Source organism: Cucurbita pepo, chromosome LG08, assembly GCF_002806865.2.
Source record: "Cucurbita pepo subsp. pepo cultivar mu-cu-16 chromosome LG08, ASM280686v2, whole genome shotgun sequence".
Lineage (NCBI taxonomy): Eukaryota > Viridiplantae > Streptophyta > Magnoliopsida > Cucurbitales > Cucurbitaceae > Cucurbita > Cucurbita pepo.
The window spans coordinates 6717724-6736659 of NC_036645.1; the positions used below are offsets into that span (position 1 = coordinate 6717724).

General features: G+C 37.3%; 4 protein-coding genes across 7 annotated transcripts; 3 read left to right on the plus strand and 1 right to left on the minus strand.

The window, feature by feature from the left end:
- The first annotated feature begins 163 nt into the window (after positions 1 to 163).
- Positions 164 to 3471, plus strand: LOC111800812 (zinc finger CCCH domain-containing protein 18-like). Its single transcript, XM_023684667.1, has 8 exons — positions 164 to 321; positions 773 to 1738; positions 1831 to 2007; positions 2092 to 2271; positions 2343 to 2428; positions 2509 to 2721; positions 2794 to 2983; positions 3071 to 3471. Exons 1-8 carry the CDS (start codon positions 308 to 310, stop codon positions 3126 to 3128), a joined length of 1884 nt encoding a protein of 627 aa, XP_023540435.1. The 5' UTR covers positions 164 to 307; the 3' UTR covers positions 3129 to 3471.
- A 7-nt stretch (positions 3472 to 3478) lies between these two features.
- Positions 3479 to 6111, plus strand: LOC111800877. 2 transcript variants are annotated; one of them, XM_023684779.1, is made up of 4 exons: positions 3479 to 4455; positions 4532 to 4581; positions 4664 to 4745; positions 5567 to 6111. In XM_023684779.1, the coding sequence occupies exons 1-4, from the start codon at positions 4230 to 4232 to the stop codon at positions 5620 to 5622; spliced, it is 414 nt and encodes a 137-aa protein (XP_023540547.1). In that variant the 5' UTR covers positions 3479 to 4229; the 3' UTR covers positions 5623 to 6111. The 2 variants fall into 2 exon arrangements, with proteins under 2 accessions (XP_023540547.1, XP_023540549.1); XM_023684781.1 differs by having other exon boundaries at positions 3481 to 4455; positions 5576 to 6063.
- A 4794-nt stretch (positions 6112 to 10905) lies between these two features.
- Positions 10906 to 13473, plus strand: LOC111800818 (scarecrow-like transcription factor PAT1). 2 transcript variants are annotated; one of them, XM_023684680.1, is made up of 2 exons: positions 10906 to 11003; positions 11585 to 13473. In XM_023684680.1, exon 2 carries the CDS (start codon positions 11779 to 11781, stop codon positions 13375 to 13377), a length of 1599 nt encoding a protein of 532 aa, XP_023540448.1. In that variant the 5' UTR covers positions 10906 to 11003; positions 11585 to 11778; the 3' UTR covers positions 13378 to 13473. The 2 variants fall into 2 exon arrangements, with proteins under 2 accessions (XP_023540448.1, XP_023540449.1); XM_023684681.1 differs by lacking the exon at positions 10906 to 11003 and adding an exon at positions 11010 to 11413.
- A 46-nt stretch (positions 13474 to 13519) lies between these two features.
- Positions 13520 to 18363, minus strand: LOC111800816 (probable WRKY transcription factor 20). 2 transcript variants are annotated; one of them, XM_023684676.1, is made up of 6 exons: positions 17942 to 18363; positions 16263 to 16430; positions 15127 to 15676; positions 14855 to 15020; positions 14589 to 14747; positions 13520 to 14254 (listed from the first exon to the last, which is right to left on the minus strand). In XM_023684676.1, the coding sequence occupies exons 1-6, from the start codon at positions 18149 to 18151 to the stop codon at positions 13771 to 13773; spliced, it is 1737 nt and encodes a 578-aa protein (XP_023540444.1). In that variant the 5' UTR covers positions 18152 to 18363; the 3' UTR covers positions 13520 to 13770. The 2 variants fall into 2 exon arrangements, with proteins under 2 accessions (XP_023540444.1, XP_023540445.1); XM_023684677.1 differs by lacking the exon at positions 17942 to 18363 and adding an exon at positions 16705 to 16884.
- Positions 18364 to 18936: the final 573 nt, after the last annotated feature.

The following is an 18936-nucleotide window of genomic DNA, read 5'->3' on the forward strand; positions in this document are numbered from 1 at the left end:
AAAAAAAGAAAAAACATGAGACCACGAACAATAATGTGTGGTTTTGTTGGAGTTTCTTAATTTTTCCGAATTTATTTATTTTTTAAATTATTGATTTCAGATTTTTGTTTAAAGGGTATATCTGTAATTGAGTCTTCTTTGTAAAAAAAGAAAAAATCTCATTTCAGTTACTCTGCAGTTCGACATTCAAGCAAAAGTTGTTGGCTGAATTCACTGAATTTGGAAGACCTGGCTGTAGTTCCGAGTATAAAACGAAAGCAAAGCACGATGAAATTTCCAGATTCAAGCTGGCTTCATTCGAAAGAAAATGCAAAAAAAGCTGTAAGTGGATTTCGATCATTTGATTTCTGTTCTTTTTCATGAATTTATTGATTGGTTTGGTTTGTTTCGTGGATTTTCTTCTGTTTTTTCTTGCCTTGATTCTAGAAAATTTGTTAGTCTGAAAGAAATATGATCATCTTTGAAGATTTCTTCATCTAAACCTGAGTTCATTTTTGCTTAAATTCGTAATCTACGTGTTTCTTGAAATGGATTTCTTAAAATTCTTTCTATTTTTCGTTTTTTTTTTCTTCAAAAACTGAAGGTTTTGTTGAGAGAATAGTGCATTGATGAAGATGAAGAAGAAGAACAAGTGGAATTTGTTTTTTCTCTGAATTTGTAATGGTTGTTCTTTTTTCTTGATTTTGATAAGTTAGGGTTCTTGGATTCCTTCATGTTGTTATGTTTGGTTGAAGTATGATGAATTCACTTGCATTGTTATGTTTGATTATAGTGTCCAAATGCATATGGAATTTTCGGAGTTTTCCGAGTGCACGAGAATCGTACACAATCGGATCAGTAGAATAGATCCTGAGAATGTTAGGAAGATCATTGGTTTTTTACTTCTTCATGATCATGGTGATCAAGAAATGGCTCGTTTGGCGTTAGGGCCTGACCACTATATGCTTCAAGTTGTTCACTTAGTCAAGACTGAGCTGCATTTAATAGCTCTTAGATCGATGCCACTCTCTATGTTGACTGCAGAGACGCCCCTGGCCTTGCCCTCGCCCCCGCCCCCATCCCCGCCCCAGTCCACGTCCCTTCCCACGGGGGGTTTCGTTCCTTTTGCCTTGTCCCGAAACAGGCTCTTTCCATCTTCCCCTTCAACTCCCCAACAGCTGACTGACAAACCTACTCCCGATTTCATAACATTGAGCTACACTGATTCTATGTATGAACTCCAAAATCCAGCTCAGTTCTATAGTTTAGATGATCATGTTGAACCACCAAACTCTGGCCTCTCTGGCTATGATTGTAGCTATGTTGATCATGCTGGACTTGTCAACAACTTGAGTACTAGGACTACTGCCCGCCATTACTCGACTATGCCTGAGTATCATCCGAAGATATGCCACTACTACAACAAAGGATATTGCAAGCATGGATATGGTTGTAGGTATCTCCATACTAACCCCATATTCGAGAGCGTTTCTCAGGTGTATAATGGAAATTCTGTCAATGAAGATCATGTTTTTCGGCCTGGTTCACTTGAGAAGTTGGAGTTTGAAATCGTTGAGCTTCTTAAATCAAGGAGGGGTAATCCTATTTCAATTGCTTCACTGCCAATGATTTACTATGAAAATTATGGAAAAGTTCTTCAAGCAGAAGGATACCTGACTGAGAGTCAGAGGCATGGTAAATCAGGCTTTAGCTTGACGAAGCTTCTCACTCGATTGAAAAGCATTCAGGTGATCGACAGGTCGGTATCAGTTTTAGTTTTAAGATACCAAATCAAGCTTCTGATTTTAGTGAGGTATCTATATGCTGAACTTTGGTTTGAATGTCATTCAGGCCTCATGGGCAGCATGCAGTCATTTTGGCAGAAGATGCTCCAAGATTCATAGATCATCGAGCTGAGAAGAATGACCATGGTCCACATGGTCCAATCGTTAGCAGCGCACGACAGATATATCTGACATTTCCAGCTGACAGCAACTTCACTGAAGATGATGTTTCTGATTACTTCAGGTAAATGCCTGGTTTAGACCTTCCCTTGATACAATTTATTGGCATTCTCTTGGCTTCTAACTGTTGCACATATCTTGTGTGTAGTGACCAGTATGGATTGGTTGAAGATGTAAGGATCCCATGCCAACAAAAAAGGATGTTTGGGTTTGTGACCTTTTACAATATCGAAACTGTGAATCTAATCTTGTCACAGGACAATGAGCATTTAATTTGCGGGGCTCGGGTTCTCGTGAAGCCTTACAGAGAAAAGTCGAAGCTGGACAGGTTAATACTTTGTTTGTTTAGTCCGACCAGATTGGCTTGAACTACTTGTTTTGATTCTTATTTTGATTCAGGAGGAACCAAGAGAAAATAGAACAGCAAAAGCTATATTATGCTTCACACTATAACAACAGTCTCGAAACTGAGCAGCTTCACTCAAGTAAGTGTTCAGAACCGAATCGGATACCCACGTTCTCATTTCCTATTTGTTGGATGTCTGGTTTATATTCAATGATTCAGGCTATGAGGACTCCAGAATGTTCAGCCTCAGGATCGAACAACAGCAGCAACAACAGCAGCAGCAGCAGCAACAACAGCAGCAGCAGCAACAACAACAGCAACAGCAGGCATACGAAGTTGAAAGGAGGCTTTCAGAGATGAATTTAATGGTTAAATCTGTAATGAATCAGCCATACTTCAGCTATCAGATGAAGCAACTCGATGTTCCAGAAGGTTGGTTAGCTTTCTGTTTGAAACCAACTCCTTCGAATTCCTCTCGTTAACATTTCAGTTTCACATGTGCAGATCATTTCAGTTTCCCAATTGCAGAAAGGTTAGACAATCTGTTGGATGCTCTGAAAACTGGCGCCGGCAGTGCCGGTGCTGGTGCTGTTGCCAGTGCCAGTGCCAGTGCTGGTGCCGGTGCCGGCTCTAGTGGTCATAATAATAAGCCAGCCGAGGCCGACTGGAATCACCTTGTCATCGACCTTGAAAGGTACAAAAAAAGAACAAAAAAAGCATAGATTTTCATGGGAAGTGGCTAAGAATCTTGAGGTTTGTTTGTTGTTGTTGATGATGGCAGTGAAGGATATAATCTACCAGAGAGCCCATTTGAATCTCCAACAGGAAGTAGCATGTAGGATGGAAGTGACACATTCACACACTCACGTAGGATTATCAAACCAGCTTTACTTACAGAAGGAAGGAAGGAAGGAAGCATAAAAAGAACTGCTGTTTCTCATTCATTTCATTTCATTCATTCATTCATTCGTTTCATTCATTCGTTTCATTCATTCACGACAGTAATCTTCTTCGCTACCAGTTCAATCATGACAGCTTATGTATGAACATAGTTATCACGCATGAAGATTCTAAGGTTTCTTATTTCTCAGAATAATTTCAGGTTACAAAAGAACCAATTTTGGTGCTTAGGGATAGAAAGATAGGATTTTGAAGTGTTTTTTTTTTTTTTTTTTTTTTTTTGATTGGAGNGAATCTTCATGCAATGAATAAGTCGATGAGTTAATATTTATTGTTTCTAATCTTATTTGTTGAATGGAACTGCGTTCAAAATGTGTGGAAATGGATATTCTTTCTTATGATCTGAAAATATGTTGTGGAAATGGATTTCGGACCCCTTGTGAATGGATGAGGTAATTGCTGCCTATGTTTGCATCCCATTGCTCCCATTGTTTCCTTGTGATAAAGGTCGGAAATAGACTAATATTCTTTCTCATAATCTGGAAATATGTTGAAAAGATCGATGTCGAACCCTTTGGTGAATGGATGAGGTAGATCAGGACCCTAAACCTCTAGAAGTCGTGCAGCCTGTAGTTGTTGCCCGTGTTTACATCCCATTGTTTTGTTGTGAAAGAGGTTGGAAATAGACAATAATATTCTTTCTCATGATCTGGAAATATGTTGTGATGATTAATGTCGAACCCTTTTGTGAAGTCTATGTTGAACGCAGAAGTCGAGTAGCCTGTGATTGCTGCCCGTGCTTGATCTCATAATCTCGCAATATGTTGCGGAGATCGATGACGAACCCCTTTGTGAATGGATGAGGTAGCAAACCCCTTCGTGAATAAATAATTTTTGATAAGTGTCGGGTAATAGGAGGGCGGGCTTGACACCACAGGTGAAGTTGGTGGTTGTCTGGTAAATGCAACGTGTCCCAAACAAATCAACAAACTATTTCCTCTTTTATTCCCTTAATTTTCCCTCCTTTCTCCAACCGAACCATGGAAGCCTTGCTCCCAATTTCTACCTCTCCCTTCCGATTCCCTCCCACAGCCAATACCAGCCCTCGTCCTGTTTCTCCTTTCCCCCTCAATCTGCGTTCAAATTCGCTCAATAAGCGGAGACGAACGCCCACGTTTGCGGCCATTGATGGCGCTTCGCTTGCAGCAGCAGCAGCCGATCCCACTCAGGTTGAAATCACTTGGCAGATTGTCGTGGGAGCGATTGGTAATATGAATCAATGATTTTCATGTTTGATTGTTTTTATCTAAATCTGGTTGATGGATGGCGATTTTGGTTGTAGCTGGAGTGACCCCGTTCGTCGTGGCCGGAATCGAGTTCAGCAAGAGGATTGTGAGTTTAGGGATTTGGAATTACTTGTGTTTTGTCTTGTTTTTTTGGTTCTTTTTCTTAGCTTTGGGAATGAAAATGGCAGGTGGCTCAGAAGAGATGTAAAGAATGTGGTGGTTCGGGGCTTGTTTTGATGGACAAAGACTACTTCCGTTGCCCTGAATGCGGTATTTGTTCTTCCATATCTGAGTATTTTTGTTCGATGTTTTTGAAGTGTTTCTATGAACATTTTCAGGATATAGTGATAATTCTGTTGCTGAATTTAGTCTCTTAGACTTTAATATCTTTTAACTCTATCATTTGCTTGAGAGAATGTTAATATTGTTTGATAGTAAGCCACCTCGAACAAATTTGGCTCGGTTTTATCAAAATTCCCCTAAACTTTTGGCAGAAATTTTGGTTTTTCTTATCTTATTTATTGGCCTAATGGAATATAGCAAGCTTATCATGAACCAATTTTAAACTAGATTGAAAATGTTTAAACAAGAACAACCAAATTTATGGGGGAAAAAAACACAAATAGACTAAATTTTATGGGGAAATAAACAATAACAACCAAATTTTAAGCTAGAATGCCGGTAAACTACTGGGGCTCATGTAGGCCATGCCGGATTAATCGTATTCTGGGCTGGAGCAATGAACCTATTCGAAGTGGTTCATTTCATACGTGAGAAGCCCATGTATGAACAAGGATTAATTTTACTTCCCCACCTAGCTACTCTAGGTTGGGGCGTAGGTCTTTAACAAGTAGAGTATGTTGAGGATTGTTAGGAGAGGAGTCCCACCCCGACTAATTAAGGGATTGATTATGGGTTTGTAAGTAAAGGAATATCATCTTCATTGGTATGAGGCATATTGAGAAAACCAAAAGTAAAGCCAAGAGAGTTTATTCTCAAAGTGGACAATATCATACCATTGTAGAGAGTCGTGGTTCCTAACAGAGTAGTATGTCAGTAAACTTCTTCTTCTCCCCTCTTGACATTTATAGGTTTGGCAGGTGGTTTTTTGCCATGGCAGTCGTGGAGGCGATTCTTTTCGGGCTAAAGAAGACAGTCATTATTATGTCTCTTTTAAAACCCTGTAATTCTACAGATTTCAAAGAAAGAGGTTCAGGATCTTCATCGTTGATGGCGAGGCGAGGAACAAAAGAAGCAATCCGTTCGGTAATTGTATGTATTTGTGGTATAAAAAGCTATTTACAAGTTCACCAAGTTTCTTAATTATTACTTGCATGCTTATTAATGTTGAATCCAAGTGCATAAGTTTCAGGATTAAATTTTACCATCAGCCTATTTTTACAAGAAAGCTGTAAAATCTCTTTATATTAGGCCCTTTTGCTCTTTGTCACATGAGATATGCAGACTGAAGCATGTTTGATTAGGATTAAGGGGGATGTTGGGAAACAGAATTTGTAATCTCTGACTGATTTCCATTAGCATTATGTATGATAAAGCATTCACAAATGTATGATTCTATTTTAGCGATCACATAGTTTTTGTGAAATTATTTGAATTAATGAATTAGGTTTTCCTACTTGATTCAATGATTACACATCTATTTTGGTATTTACGCACTTGTATAGAACTAATGGAGTCTTGGTTAGGAAGTTCTAGACAATTATGCATTTCTCCTCTTGCTCGTGTTGGATTTTTCTAAATGTTTTTGTTGTTCTTGGTGTTGGATGATGAAAGTTTGACGTATGCTAATTTAGAGAATGATCATGAGTTTATAATCAATGAATACTATCTTCATTAGGGTTTTTGGGAAAGCCCAAAGCAAAGTCAGGAGAGCTTTATGCTCAAAGTGGACAATATCATACTATTGTGGAGAGTCGTGTTCATCTAACACTTGGATTTTTATCTAGCAATGAGCTGATTCATATACAGAATAGATATTGTCTTGTCTGTTTTGGCTCATTAAATATCATTTGCCTCACAGTTTTAAACGCTAGGGAGAGGTTTCCACCCCTTAGAAATGAATGTTTTGTCCCCCTCTCCAACTAAATGGTATCTCACATGTACATGTAGCTGATAGTCTCATCATCCATATACATGGGTAGGTGGGCTAGAGAACCTCCTAGCATTACACAATATGAAAATATTAAGTTTGAATTTAGATGTTGTTATTGTAAATGTCGTCCTAAAAATAAATTTGGAAAATATCAGGAGTGGTTACATATTAAAGTTTAATTCTAAATTGTTATAAATACTAAACTATTTTAAATCAAAATAAACGAACTAAATTTTTTATTTTCTCCACAAATGAAAGTACATGCACTAAGCTCTCATGGCTTTGTTTTGGGTTTCCCCAAGAGGCTAGGTTGTTCGAGAGCTCCATAACCCTCCAGGGAGGCTTATAATGTACTTTGTTCGAAGGGAGGATTGTTGAGGCTCGACTCCTTTCTCTGGAGCCATCGAACAAAGTACACCATTTGTTCGATATTTGAGGATTCTATTGAGAATTGTGTGAACTTTAAGACCAATCGAGATTTGTACGAGTGTTTGGGCTATTTAAGTCAAATGGAGTTGAATATTGATACCCTTCTCGTCATCCTCAATTAAAGAGGTCTGTTGGCTTGAAAAATAAAAGGGTAATTGAAATGATACTCTCCATCTATATTGCTTTTTTCTTTTTATCGACTTCGTTCGTTATGAAAATATCGTAATTTTTTTTCAAAGAAAATTTTCGATCAAATGAGCTAATATTTAAATTTTTAAATATTTAAAAGCTCAACCCGAACAAGAATTGAGACAAAAAAAAAAAATTAATTACAACAGCATGACATATCTGCTTACGTCATTAATCCACCGACTCTTAGAAGCAATGTGAATTTGTAACAGAGCAACGACAAATGTGATTACAATGTTTGACTTTGACCATTTTCAGCCATTCTTCCAACCAAAAGAACTAATGCCACGTGGAAACATATTACTGGCTTAATTCTACCACGTAGATTCTGAAAATAGCTTCACACGTGGATAATCACAAAAGATAAAAAATAATAATAATAAATTTACGTTTGAATTATATTTTCATCCTTCAATTTATATACTTGTTTAATTTGGTTAATCAAAGAAAAAAAAATCATAACTTATTCCTAATTTATAGCAATTGTAGATTTTTCAATAATTTTAAATGATAAATATAAAAACTATATTTTTAATTATATAATTGGTTTTAGAGATTAAAATATTAAAATGGAAAAGTTTGAAACTTTATTATTATTATTATTTTAATTAAAGCATATTAGTTAGATGAGACATGGTTGAATATTTTATGAGACAAAAGAAAAAAGAAAAATAGCATTGAAAACACGTGGAAATTTGGTCAAAATAAATTAAATATTGGAATAATTAAAGTCAAAAGAAGTAGGTTTTTGAATAATGGACCAAAATGTTTATGGTAATGATTGATATAAATTAACAAAATTAGTTCCTCTTCGAGACGTAATGGTTATGTCACCAATGGTCGGTATTAGCTCTTCCAAATAATATCGTGTTAATAAATGAAAGAAAAGTAGTTGGTTTGGAACTAACCTGTAAACGTGCAAGAGGATAATTCGAGCATTGACCTCGTGTTATGTGCAACATATTCTGATGTGGTTAGATTTGTCAATAGGTGATCAGCGGTAAGGTCTTTCATACCTTTTCGTGAAGGTGGACTTCCGATATTTATAACTCTTTTACAAGGTTTGGGTATCGTATTGTATCCTTGTTATGGAACTGGTACCAACTGTGTGTAGTCTTCGGTTGTCATTAAAGCTCAATGAGTGAACGGTCAATGTATTTCGTGTATGCTGCTTGGCATAGGGCTGGATTGTTCAAAGCTTAAGTGTTTGATAACATTAGGTGGGTCTAAGACTATTGGACGAGTCTTGGGTTAGCCCATGATTGACCCTGTCAATGAATTGATATGTGCATTTGTTAGGGTGATATGTTTGTTAATTGGTGCAGCGATGGTGATGTCATCGTTATCATGATGTAGCCACTTCTCGTTGTATGGATTGTCGCTTGCCCTTCGCACCTTGGTTGATAGTCCGATGGAGGGTGGGAGGTGACCCTTAGATCCAATTGTCACGACTCTTTAAGTATCGGGTACAGTTTCATTGATTATAGAGTTATGTGGTCAAATGTTTGAGAGTATTTTCCGTTCTTGTATTGTTTTTCTTAGTCCATCTCTCAATATGTCACGGTCGATTCCTGACCAATTCTAACTTGGTAGTATTGACGTTTTGAAGAAGTCACTAGGTATGGTCGAGTCATCCTGGTTGTGGTAGGTGGCTTAGTTGAGTTGAGAATGAGTTATTGCATTCTCCTATCCATTGAGCTATGACTATCGAACCGTAGGAATCGATCGAGAACCCTCTTCTTAGGCGGTTAGTATGTGGCCACATATTCCCTTACAAGATTTGACTTCGTGTGCCACCTATTGCGCAACTTCTATTGATCGATACGAGATTTGCCTCTACTCACTTGTGCCCATTGATTGGTCTATATTATTCTCGTGTATCAGAGATCAATACAATCTTTGAAGGATGAGAATGACCTTGAAATCGCTAAGGTCTAGAAAGCGAAGCAGTAGGTCGACGCATCTCCACTAAAGAAGACTCGTTATTTGAAACAACAAGGACTTTATGGTTGACTACAACAACATCCTAACGCTATCATCTCGTTTTTTTTTTATTTAGCTATTTCTCCTCTTAAAACAATTGCTCGATTTGTATCCAAATAACTCCTTTAATTTTCTTAATTCTTCTATTTAAGATAGCTCCAAATTGCTCGATGCCTACAAAAATAGACGAACAAACCAGTAAAACTAGCAAAGCTAACATTAAATAAGGCATACAAATAACACACGTTAACGTTTTTATTGTTCATACACAAAAAATGAGTTCACAACGTCTCGATTATTGAGACAACACATGTACTGGCCTTAAAGCGTGAATTTAATTTTATGTACTTCCATTCCGCTATAGTCTCAAATAATTAAGTAGGTTAACATATAAGTATGATATTCCCGTCCTAGGAAAGAACACGTCGTTGGGACAACATAGTACAACAAGAGACATAGTTAATGATTTTTTTGCTGTAGCTACGACCACTAACTAATAAGTCACTTATTTACCTTCAATAATTCATCTACTTTATAACACTTTTAAGCGAGAACGAACGAACGAACGAACGAAAAAAAGAAAAAAAAAAGCTCGAGGGAGACAAATAGATGACCAAATTAAAGCTGTCCATATTATTCGGGAGAGGGGCAAGATCCTATGGGGACCTGCCCCGAGTAGGGAGAAGATTCCCCGTTTAAATGAGAAATGGGGAGGGAGTAAAGAATATTTTTTTTCGTTAAATAAATGGGGTCGGAGACGAGATTATATTTTCCGTCCCTACCCAATTTCCCGCTTTACACTGTCCTCGTCCTGCTTAAACGAAAGATCGTATTATCCGTGATAAACTCGATCCCCATAACTTCTTTACCGGAAATTTATGTCCCGATCCTACAAAAATAAATAAGAAATTTCACGAGAATAGTCCAAACATCTTTCAAAATAAAATAATACGATAAAATATAACAAGTTGAAGATAGAGAAAATAAAAAAAGATTGGTACGCTATTAATTTTATTGCTGCAAAGACAAAATAAACGTGTGGACCAACTTCCCACGTGGGAACGCTTTTTTTTTTTTTTGCATTAAATTTTTAATTAAAACAATATATTAATCCATTTTTCAATTTTGTATTAAATCTACAATTATTATTTTCAATTCTAATAATACTTTATCATATATTTATAAATCAACAAAAAATTAAGAATAAATTATTTTCAATTAATTTATCAACATATTTTATTATAAGTTTTGTATAATTATTATGACTATAATTTAAAATATTTTAATATAATTTTTTTAAAACTTAAAATCCAAAATTTGGATTTAATAAAAATATAAAAATAGTTTTAAAATTTTAATGGGTGAGATTATTATTATTATTATTATTTACTTAATAAATATTCACAATGTTTAAGACATTTTAATTTACCCAATTTTTTGTATTTGTAATATAACAATAATAATAAATAATTTTAATATTATTTAAAAATTTATAATGGTATTAATTAGATATTTTATTATTATTGTTATTTAAGTTAAATGTCTAAACCTTTTCACTATTTTTGTAATATAAAAAGTTACTTTTAACATTATTATCTATTTTAATAAATTATTTAATAATATATATATATATATATATATAACATATAAATATTTAAAATTTTATAGAGCAAAATAAATAAATGAATAAATGTGAACAATGGTTTATTATTTTTTAAAAAAAGAATAAATAGGTTCGATCGCCATTGTTGATAAGTGAAGGTTCGTCCCAGTTCATGAACTCAATTACCTTTCTCTCCGGCCATGGATTCTGGGTATTGTATTTCTTCTTTACTTCCTTCTCTCAACTTTTTGTCTTTCTCTTGTTTCTCAACTGAAATCTTAGTTGTGGATTGAATTTTTGAGCTCAGATTGCTGATTTCCCCTTTTTGATTCAATTGGTATTCACTTTTCGATATTTTCCTTCTTTTTTTAGTTGCTTTTGCTTGAAAATATTCAGATCTTGTCTTGCTTTCGACTGCTTTTACGCCATTTCATGATTTTGGCTGGTTAGACCTAGATTTTCCCTCATTTCCATGCATTTTCTACTTCGAATGAAGTCGATGGGTTCAAAATTTTGTGTATCAATGGGAGACAGAACGAGTTTTTCTTTCTCCTAAGGGCTGCCTTGTTGGCTAAGACTCCGGCGTCATAATCGCCTAGAGGTTGCTTGTTTGAATCTGCGGTGAGCTTAATAAGGAATATCTTCAATATCTGTTATGTCTTTTAACATCTGATCACAATACATAGCTTAAGGATCTTCAATGCTTCAGAATCTTTTGTGGTAGCACAGAAATTCAATCTTATACGTTCTTCTTCCATGATATCTTACCTTCATTCTCTATTTTCTGGTTAGGTTACATAGGGCGTCTTAGGCCACATTTCTTCAGAATTTTGAAACGGAACTATTGTTCTTGGAGTATTGAAGTAACAGAGACATTTTGGTGACAAAAGAAGAGAGCCTGTAATAAGTTTTAGATCATTTTTCTTTTCACGAAAGTGTCCTGTTATTGCTCTGGGGTGAATCTTGTGCTAGAAATATAACCTTCAATGCAAGAAGCTTCAAGAAAGAAGGTTTCAGATCAATCTCACAGGTTCTATGAACAGCCACAGCAAGAACCTGGATCCTATTACTGGCCTCCTATCAACCAAAATCACTTACCATCTGAGGCTTTCAACCCATATTGCAACCTTGAGTCGTCCTTGGGAACTAGCAGTTACCCACCTCAAAATTCTTCTTCTACTGTTAGCTTCACATCTAATGGAAGCCCTTCACACCAAGAGTGCCATTCATACCCGTTAGAACCGTATTATTCTCCCGACCACAACCGTGGCTCGCCTGTCAGTAGATCTTGCTTAACAGATGATGCTGATGATGACTTGAGGCACAAGATCAGGGAATTGGAGATTGCAATCCTTGGACCTGATTCAGAGATGTTTGATATCTATTCTGTCTCTAATCCAGTCAATCCTGTGTTATCTGAGCAAGAAGCAGGGTGGAAAGATGTGGCTGAGATAATCTCTAGAAGGGATTTGAAAGAGATGCTTTGTGCTTGTGCTCGAGCAATAGGAGAAAATGATATGTTGGCTGGAGAATGGTTGATATCTGAGTTACGTGGAATGGTCTCGGTTTCGGGTGAGCCAATCCAACGTTTAGGAGCTTACTTGTTAGAGGCACTTGTTGCAAGGACAGCCTCTTCAGGTAGTACTATCTATAAAGCACTAAGATGTAAAGAGCCTATAGGCTCTGAATTGCTCTCATACATGAACATTCTCTATGAAGTTTGCCCTTATTTCAAGTTCGGGTACCTATCAGCAAATGGGGCAATTGCTGAAGCCATAAAAGGTGAAAATAGAGTTCACATAATTGATTTCCAGATAGGTCAGGGAAATCAGTGGATGACATTGATGCAAGCTCTTGCGAATCGGCCTGGAGGGCCCCCAAAGATTACTATCACAGGGATAGATGATTCTACTTCAGCATTTTCTCGAGGAGGGGGCGTCGAGATTGTAGCGAAAAGGTTGTCGAATTTGGCAGAGTCATTGATGGTACCCTTTGAGTTCCATGGAATTGCAGGCTCTGCTTCCGAAATTCAACTAGAAGATCTAAAAGTTCAACCAGGTGAGGCCATTGCTGTGAATTTTGCCTTGGTGCTACACCATATGACAGATGAAAGTGTTGGCAGTCCGAATCATCGAGATCGAATCCTGCGACTCGTCAAGAGCCTGTCTCCAAAAGTTGTGACCGTTGTCGAGCAAGAGTCGAACAACAATACAGCTCCCTTTTTTCCCCGTTTTCTCCAAACATTGAACTATTATACTGCCATTTTCGAGTCCATAGATATGACTCTTCCAAGAGAGCACAAGGAACGGATCAATGTCGAACAGCACTGTTTAGCTCGGGACATCGTTAATATAGTAGCATGTGAGGGAGCCGAAAGAGTCGAACGTCATGAACTTCTTGGAAAGTGGAGATCACGGTTCCTCATGGCAGGGTTTGAGCCACACCCTTTAAGCCCTTTTGTCAACTCTACAATTGAAGCACTGCTAAAGAACTACTGTGACAAGTACACGCTAGAAGAAAGGGATGGGGCCCTATATCTTGGCTGGTTGAATCAAAACCTGGTTACCTCTAGTGCTTGGATATGACACCTTCTTAGTTGTAAAATGTAAGTTTCCACTTCAACCTATGAAAATATGCAATATTGATGATCTTTTCTATGAGTTTATAGAATCTGATTGCTATAGTTACTGATATGCATACTATCATAACGCAAAACAAGAAGGGTTCTTGGCTAATACTTGAATTTTCAGTATTAGAATTACATTGTAAAGATACATCTTCTGTGTAAACAAATAAAACCAGGTGGTTCATATCATATTTTTACATGTATTGACTGAGAACTAAGGCTTAGCCCCAACATAAGAGAACTCTAATATTCCACATATTCACTTTTTGTCCTGTCCTAGATCATCCACATGAAAAGAAAGCAATATAGGAGATAAAAAAACAGCAGCATCTTTGTTTTCACAGCTTGAAACTTATGGCCCTGTTAGTATTCTCTCAATGCTAGGAGGATATGGGTGAGACGAATGGTTTAGCGACATGGTGCGGCTTTCGCTTAAACTCTCTCTTGATCCGTGCTGGCTTATACCCCGATCGAGAACACCGAAATAGGCTGGGGGTGAGTTTTCTTGAACTATTTCGAAGTTGAAATTGCCATTTGGATTTTGGTTTTCAGCAAGTTGAGAATGAAATGCCTGCCTGTATTCGTTCGATCTATTCTCACCACCGGCGCCAATGCCAACGCCAAGATCAAGGCTTATGGTGTCACTCTCTTCAAGTCTGTACCTTGATGGTGCAATTGTCAATGAGCCTTGGACCTCATGGCTACTCGTTTTTGCTGTGGGAACGTCGTGATTATGTTTCCCCTCGTATGTAGTTATAACAGCTTTTGGGTCATGGGATGCTCTTTCAACATGTTTTCTAACAGGGCATCCAACATTTGTGCACTTGTAATAACTCCTGCATATCAGAGATTCAGAACACAGAACCTCCAAGTTAGAAGGGCGCAACAGATAAGGGATGACTAATAACAACGATTTTCTACGAAACTTGGGAAACTCCACCTCGTGCGACTTCTTGATAGTTTTTAACTGATTTATATGGTATTATTGTAGCTAAAATTTAGATACAAATGCAAAAGAATTGAGCTACGTACTAACATATCATTTTTTTCGAACATCTTTATGCATGCAAGCTCTAATGGATTTTATCAAATAATATCATCAGAGCGATATATATGACAACGTTATGACTTGAATCTATATTACTATAACGAGTGTGATAGTAAACATACCTTGGGTTCGGGTTTCCTCTCACTACCTTCTGGCCGTATTTACGCCAGCGATACCCATCATCCAGTATATCAACCTCGCTTAGAGTTTGAACCACAACACGTGGTTCCCTGATCGGCTTAACCATTGGGCAGACATCAAAACCTCCAAGTTCCATTTTCCTGATGAATTTTTAACAGTTAACTCATAAACAGTACTACAAAACACTACGTTCTATTTTCGATTTTGTACAATACTTGAGAACATTTCAACTTGTAAATGAGTATACCTCCGCTTCGAGAATATGTCATCATCGTCAACCTCATCATGACTCCTGGGTGGCAGAGTTGTTCCTACGCCTTCGGCCATGCTATCGTTAGCAGCATGGGATGGTTCTGGAGTTCCATTTGGCTCAATGGTACGCACCGCCCGAGCATATATTACGCAGGACCTGTCTGAAATGAGAATATAATAGATAAAACAACCATACTTACTCTGTAGAAGGATTAGACTTTTTGAATACTAAAAACTGAAACTAAGTAAACAAGTTTGGTTCCCTACCATCTTGACCAGTTAAAGGTGAAGGCTTATCAGGCCCATCTTCTTGAACATTCATCGAAGCACTGGCAGAATATCGCCGACTTGGCTGAGGTTTAGGATGATCATGGGTACCCTTATAGATAATATCGACTATCTGTCCATCGTGAGAGCGTTCGAAGAGTTTTTTCACTTCACAGTTAGGATGGGTACATTTATAATAGCTACGCGGAAATTCACTCCCTTTAACATGCTTCTGTCCATACTTACGCCAGTTATATCCATCATCAGATAACCTATCAGAAACTACTTGAATGCCACTGGCTTTTGGATCAGATTGTTGGGGCTGAACCCTGGTATTTGTGTTCAAACTATGGTTGAAATCGTCTCCATCAACTTCAGGAACACTAGCCCTCGAGGCAACTGTATCCATCTGAATCGACCGACTCAAATCATTAGAATTGACGTTGATCTCACTTTTAGTCATGGGCGGAGCAGTAAATGGTTGAGGTTGGCCCTGAACTTGAACTTCTCTGGATTGTTCGCCTTTCCGATGACTCAAATCTGCAGGAACCTTAAAGTAAATGAAAATATTAGGAAAAAAGCATCTAAATTGATAGAATACCACTAATTTATTACTAGGTTAAACTATAATTCCAGGCTCTACCAAGTACATGTGAAAGCTGACATGACAAAACTTCAACTTTTCTGACATTTTTTCCATAACCTAGACATATCGATCCCTCTCGACTAATGTAATAATAATTACGCTAAATACGTTAGCAAAAAAAATATTTTCATATAGAAAGTTGAATGTCATTAAATTATTGTTTTGTTAACATATTTGCACTCATGAGCATGACATTTAGCTACACCACTTGAAAATTTTGATTTAGCTAATGAGTGAGTTGGGTTCATGTGTCAAGTAAGATCTGAGTGGCATGTTCATGCGTCTAGACAAGTTAAAACCATAATTTAGGGATACATAAGCTGATGGTTAACAAATTTTAACAATTTCTTTCTCTACAGGACCTAATTGAGAAATTTGAGCAGATTGAGGGTGAAATTAAAAAGATTAATAACTATATTGAGAGTTACCTAGTGACCATTGATATATTTACCCTAATAATTAACAAACTGAAAATTTAGTATGGAAGTACCATATTCGGTCCAGCATAAGGTTTGAACTCGAAATAGCTGGATCTTCCTTCGTCTGAGGCATGCGTATTTGAGAAAGCCATGGTGGTCATTGAATAAATAGCTGAGCTAGAAGAGTCGTGTGCCATTGGAAGCTTAGTAAAGGACCCGGTAGTCGGAGAAGGCTCTACCTGCACATGACCATTATTTCAAAAAGCCTTGTTAACGATGGCTAATTTATGCAAGCAAGTTAAGCAAAAAAACATGAAGTGATAATATTATTCATAACCAAAAGAAACATAAAAGTTTCTTTCCTCGTATCATTGAAAATACAAAAGCCATTAAACTTGCAGCAGTGGTGACAATTCTAATATAGATTCTTTATTATGAAAACTGTTCGACATAAAATTATTTCAATATAACTCAACCATCTAACATAACAAAAATGATGATCTCTAACTTAACCGCATATGTTAATCGAATATAACACTAGGGTGGAGGCAGGACATTCTTCGATCTCAACAGAGCAAATACATAGCAAAGTGGACTCGTAAAGACAACGGCATAAAAGAGACCCATAAGCTCCAAGTGATCAAAGATATTATCTGTCAACTAAGTGTCTCTGTCTATGCCCATCTGTATTCTTCACCATGTCAGTCTCTTTTATATGCCATGGAAGCATATTACACAAAAGCAACACGCTTCTCTAACCAGATTCATTTACTCATTCCATATATATAGACAAATAGAAAAAGTTCGGGTTCGTACATGAATCGTGACAAGAGAAACAAAGATGAATAAAAAGCTGAAGCAACACTGAAAAGGTGGATTCATTTTGTGAGAAACCCACACTGACGCAAATGAGAGTATAAGGGTTGAGAGTTAGAAAGAGAACACAATTATTCCCTCAAACTTACAACAGCATTATTCCCTAAAGCAATTTTATGGAATAACCCACACGGGCATAAAGGAACCACCCAATGCAGTGGACTGCTCTAAGAGCAGGAATCAGAATCAACAGGTCCCAGACACTCAAGCACCCAAATAAAATATCTAATGGCCATGAGCTCGCAAGTATAACAGCTACAAGCGCACCAACAAAGATAGTTAGAGGAATTTTGGTTTGGACAACTAAACAATAGTGTTAAATCACATCAGTCATGTTCTTTAAAATTCCCTAATTGAGCATATACCACGAACCAAATGCTCAAATAAGAGCTATATGACGTCAAACAACCCCTAGCTACCCTCTGTTCAACCAGAAGGGGACGGAGCAGTGATAGGAAATCATAAATTATCAATTGTTCATCTGGAATTCGTCAATCGTTACCACAAACAACAACACAAAGCAAAGCAATTCTATACAAGTTGAGAGAAATTTGAAGAAGGGAACGAAGAGAAGACCGTTGAAAATTGAAAGCTATTTCAAAGAGAACATAATTTCAAGCATGTTTGCGGTTATCTTCACAAACCCATCAACGCCTAGGAAATCAAAAGAAACACAGAGACTCCACCAAGTTTCAAAACCTCGTTTACCCTAAAGTATCGCTCACACTGTTACTAAATAATGAACAAAAAGTAACAAAATCCGATCGAAACCCTCGTTTCCCAAATTCCATAACCCTTGTTCTAACACCCCAAATCCCAGAAATTGGAAACGAAATGAACACAATCAAAGAGAAAGAAAAGGAAGCAGACCTACCTTTAAGTTGGTGAGCAAAACGGGAGACTCGAGAAAGGAAGTGGGACTGAGACCGGGAGGGATGGTAATGCAAGGGGACCTGGAGATCGGGAGCTTAGCCGGAGACAGTAGCTTGTACTTGGCGCCAGCAGCGGAGGCGGAGGAAGGTTCAGAGGAAACGGAAAGGCGGACATGAGAAGGATCGGCGAGGTCGGCATCAGTGGGGTCCATGAGCGGAGAGAAGAAAGAAGAAAGAAAGTCAAAAGAGATGGAGGAGGAGGGAGGAAGAAGATGAGTGCAGAAAGGTCATTTGTCGGAGCTCCGGCAGAGTTGGGGTGTGAATTGAAGCTCTGGAATTTTGGATTCAGAGCATTTAGGGCGAACAGTTCTGCAACAGAGAGAGAGAGAGAAGCAGAAAACACAGAGAAAAAGAGAGAGAAAGTGGAAGACTGTGACTGTTACAGACTTTGATGAGCCTTTCCTCTTTTTCTTTTTTTCTTTTTTTTTTTTTTAAATTTCTTTTCTTTTTTTTTTTTTTTGCTCCAATAAATATTTAGTTTTTTCATTTTTTTAAGATGAATTTATTTTTTCCTNGATGGCCTAATTGATAAAGACAAATCCTATAAAGTGATTGAGATATAATCATAGCCTATTATTAAAAGTTTTTTCCTTAAATTTTGGATTCTAATAAATAAATAAATAATTGTTAAAATTTTACGGCACCAAAATTAATTGTCTGCCGTTTGTAGATACTTTTTCCCATCGTGAGATCTCATAATCTACCCTCTTTCAAGGCTTAATGTCCTCGCTAGCATTCGTTCCCTTCTCCAATCGATGTAGGACCTCCTAGTTTACCCCCTTAAAATTCCAGCGTCCTTACTGGCACACCGCCTCGTGTCCACCCCTTTTGAGGCTTAGCTTCTTAGCTGGCACATCGCCTGGTGTCTGGCTCTGATACCATTTGTACGACCAAAATATGGGACATCATCTAGTGTCTGGTTTTGATACCTAGTGTC

Excerpts from the sequence above, each read along its gene's own strand:
- LOC111800812 (XM_023684667.1), top strand. Across the intron at positions 2,272-2,342 it reads GAAAAGTCGAAGCTGGACAG|GAGGAACCAAGAGAAAATAG; the intron begins GTTAATACTTTG and ends ATTTTGATTCAG. Across the intron at positions 2,984-3,070 it reads CTTGTCATCGACCTTGAAAG|TGAAGGATATAATCTACCAG; the intron begins GTACAAAAAAAG and ends TGATGATGGCAG.
- LOC111800877 (XM_023684779.1), top strand. The coding sequence starts at position 4,230 with ATGGAAGCCTTGCTCCCAATTTCTACCTCTCCCTTCCGATTCCCTCCC. Across the intron at positions 4,456-4,531 it reads GATTGTCGTGGGAGCGATTG|CTGGAGTGACCCCGTTCGTC; the intron begins GTAATATGAATC and ends TTTTGGTTGTAG. Across the intron at positions 4,746-5,566 it reads CTTCCGTTGCCCTGAATGCG|GTTTGGCAGGTGGTTTTTTG; the intron begins GTATTTGTTCTT and ends TGACATTTATAG.
- LOC111800818 (XM_023684680.1), top strand. The coding sequence starts at position 11,779 with ATGCAAGAAGCTTCAAGAAAGAAGGTTTCAGATCAATCTCACAGGTTC.
- LOC111800816 (XM_023684676.1), bottom strand. The coding sequence starts at position 18,151 with ATGGACCCCACTGATGCCGACCTCGCCGATCCTTCTCATGTCCGCCTT. Across the intron at positions 15,021-15,126 it reads ACCTTTAACTGGTCAAGATG|ACAGGTCCTGCGTAATATAT; the intron begins GTAGGGAACCAA and ends TTCTCATTTCAG. Across the intron at positions 14,255-14,588 it reads AGAGGAAACCCGAACCCAAG|GAGTTATTACAAGTGCACAA; the intron begins GTATGTTTACTA and ends TCTGATATGCAG.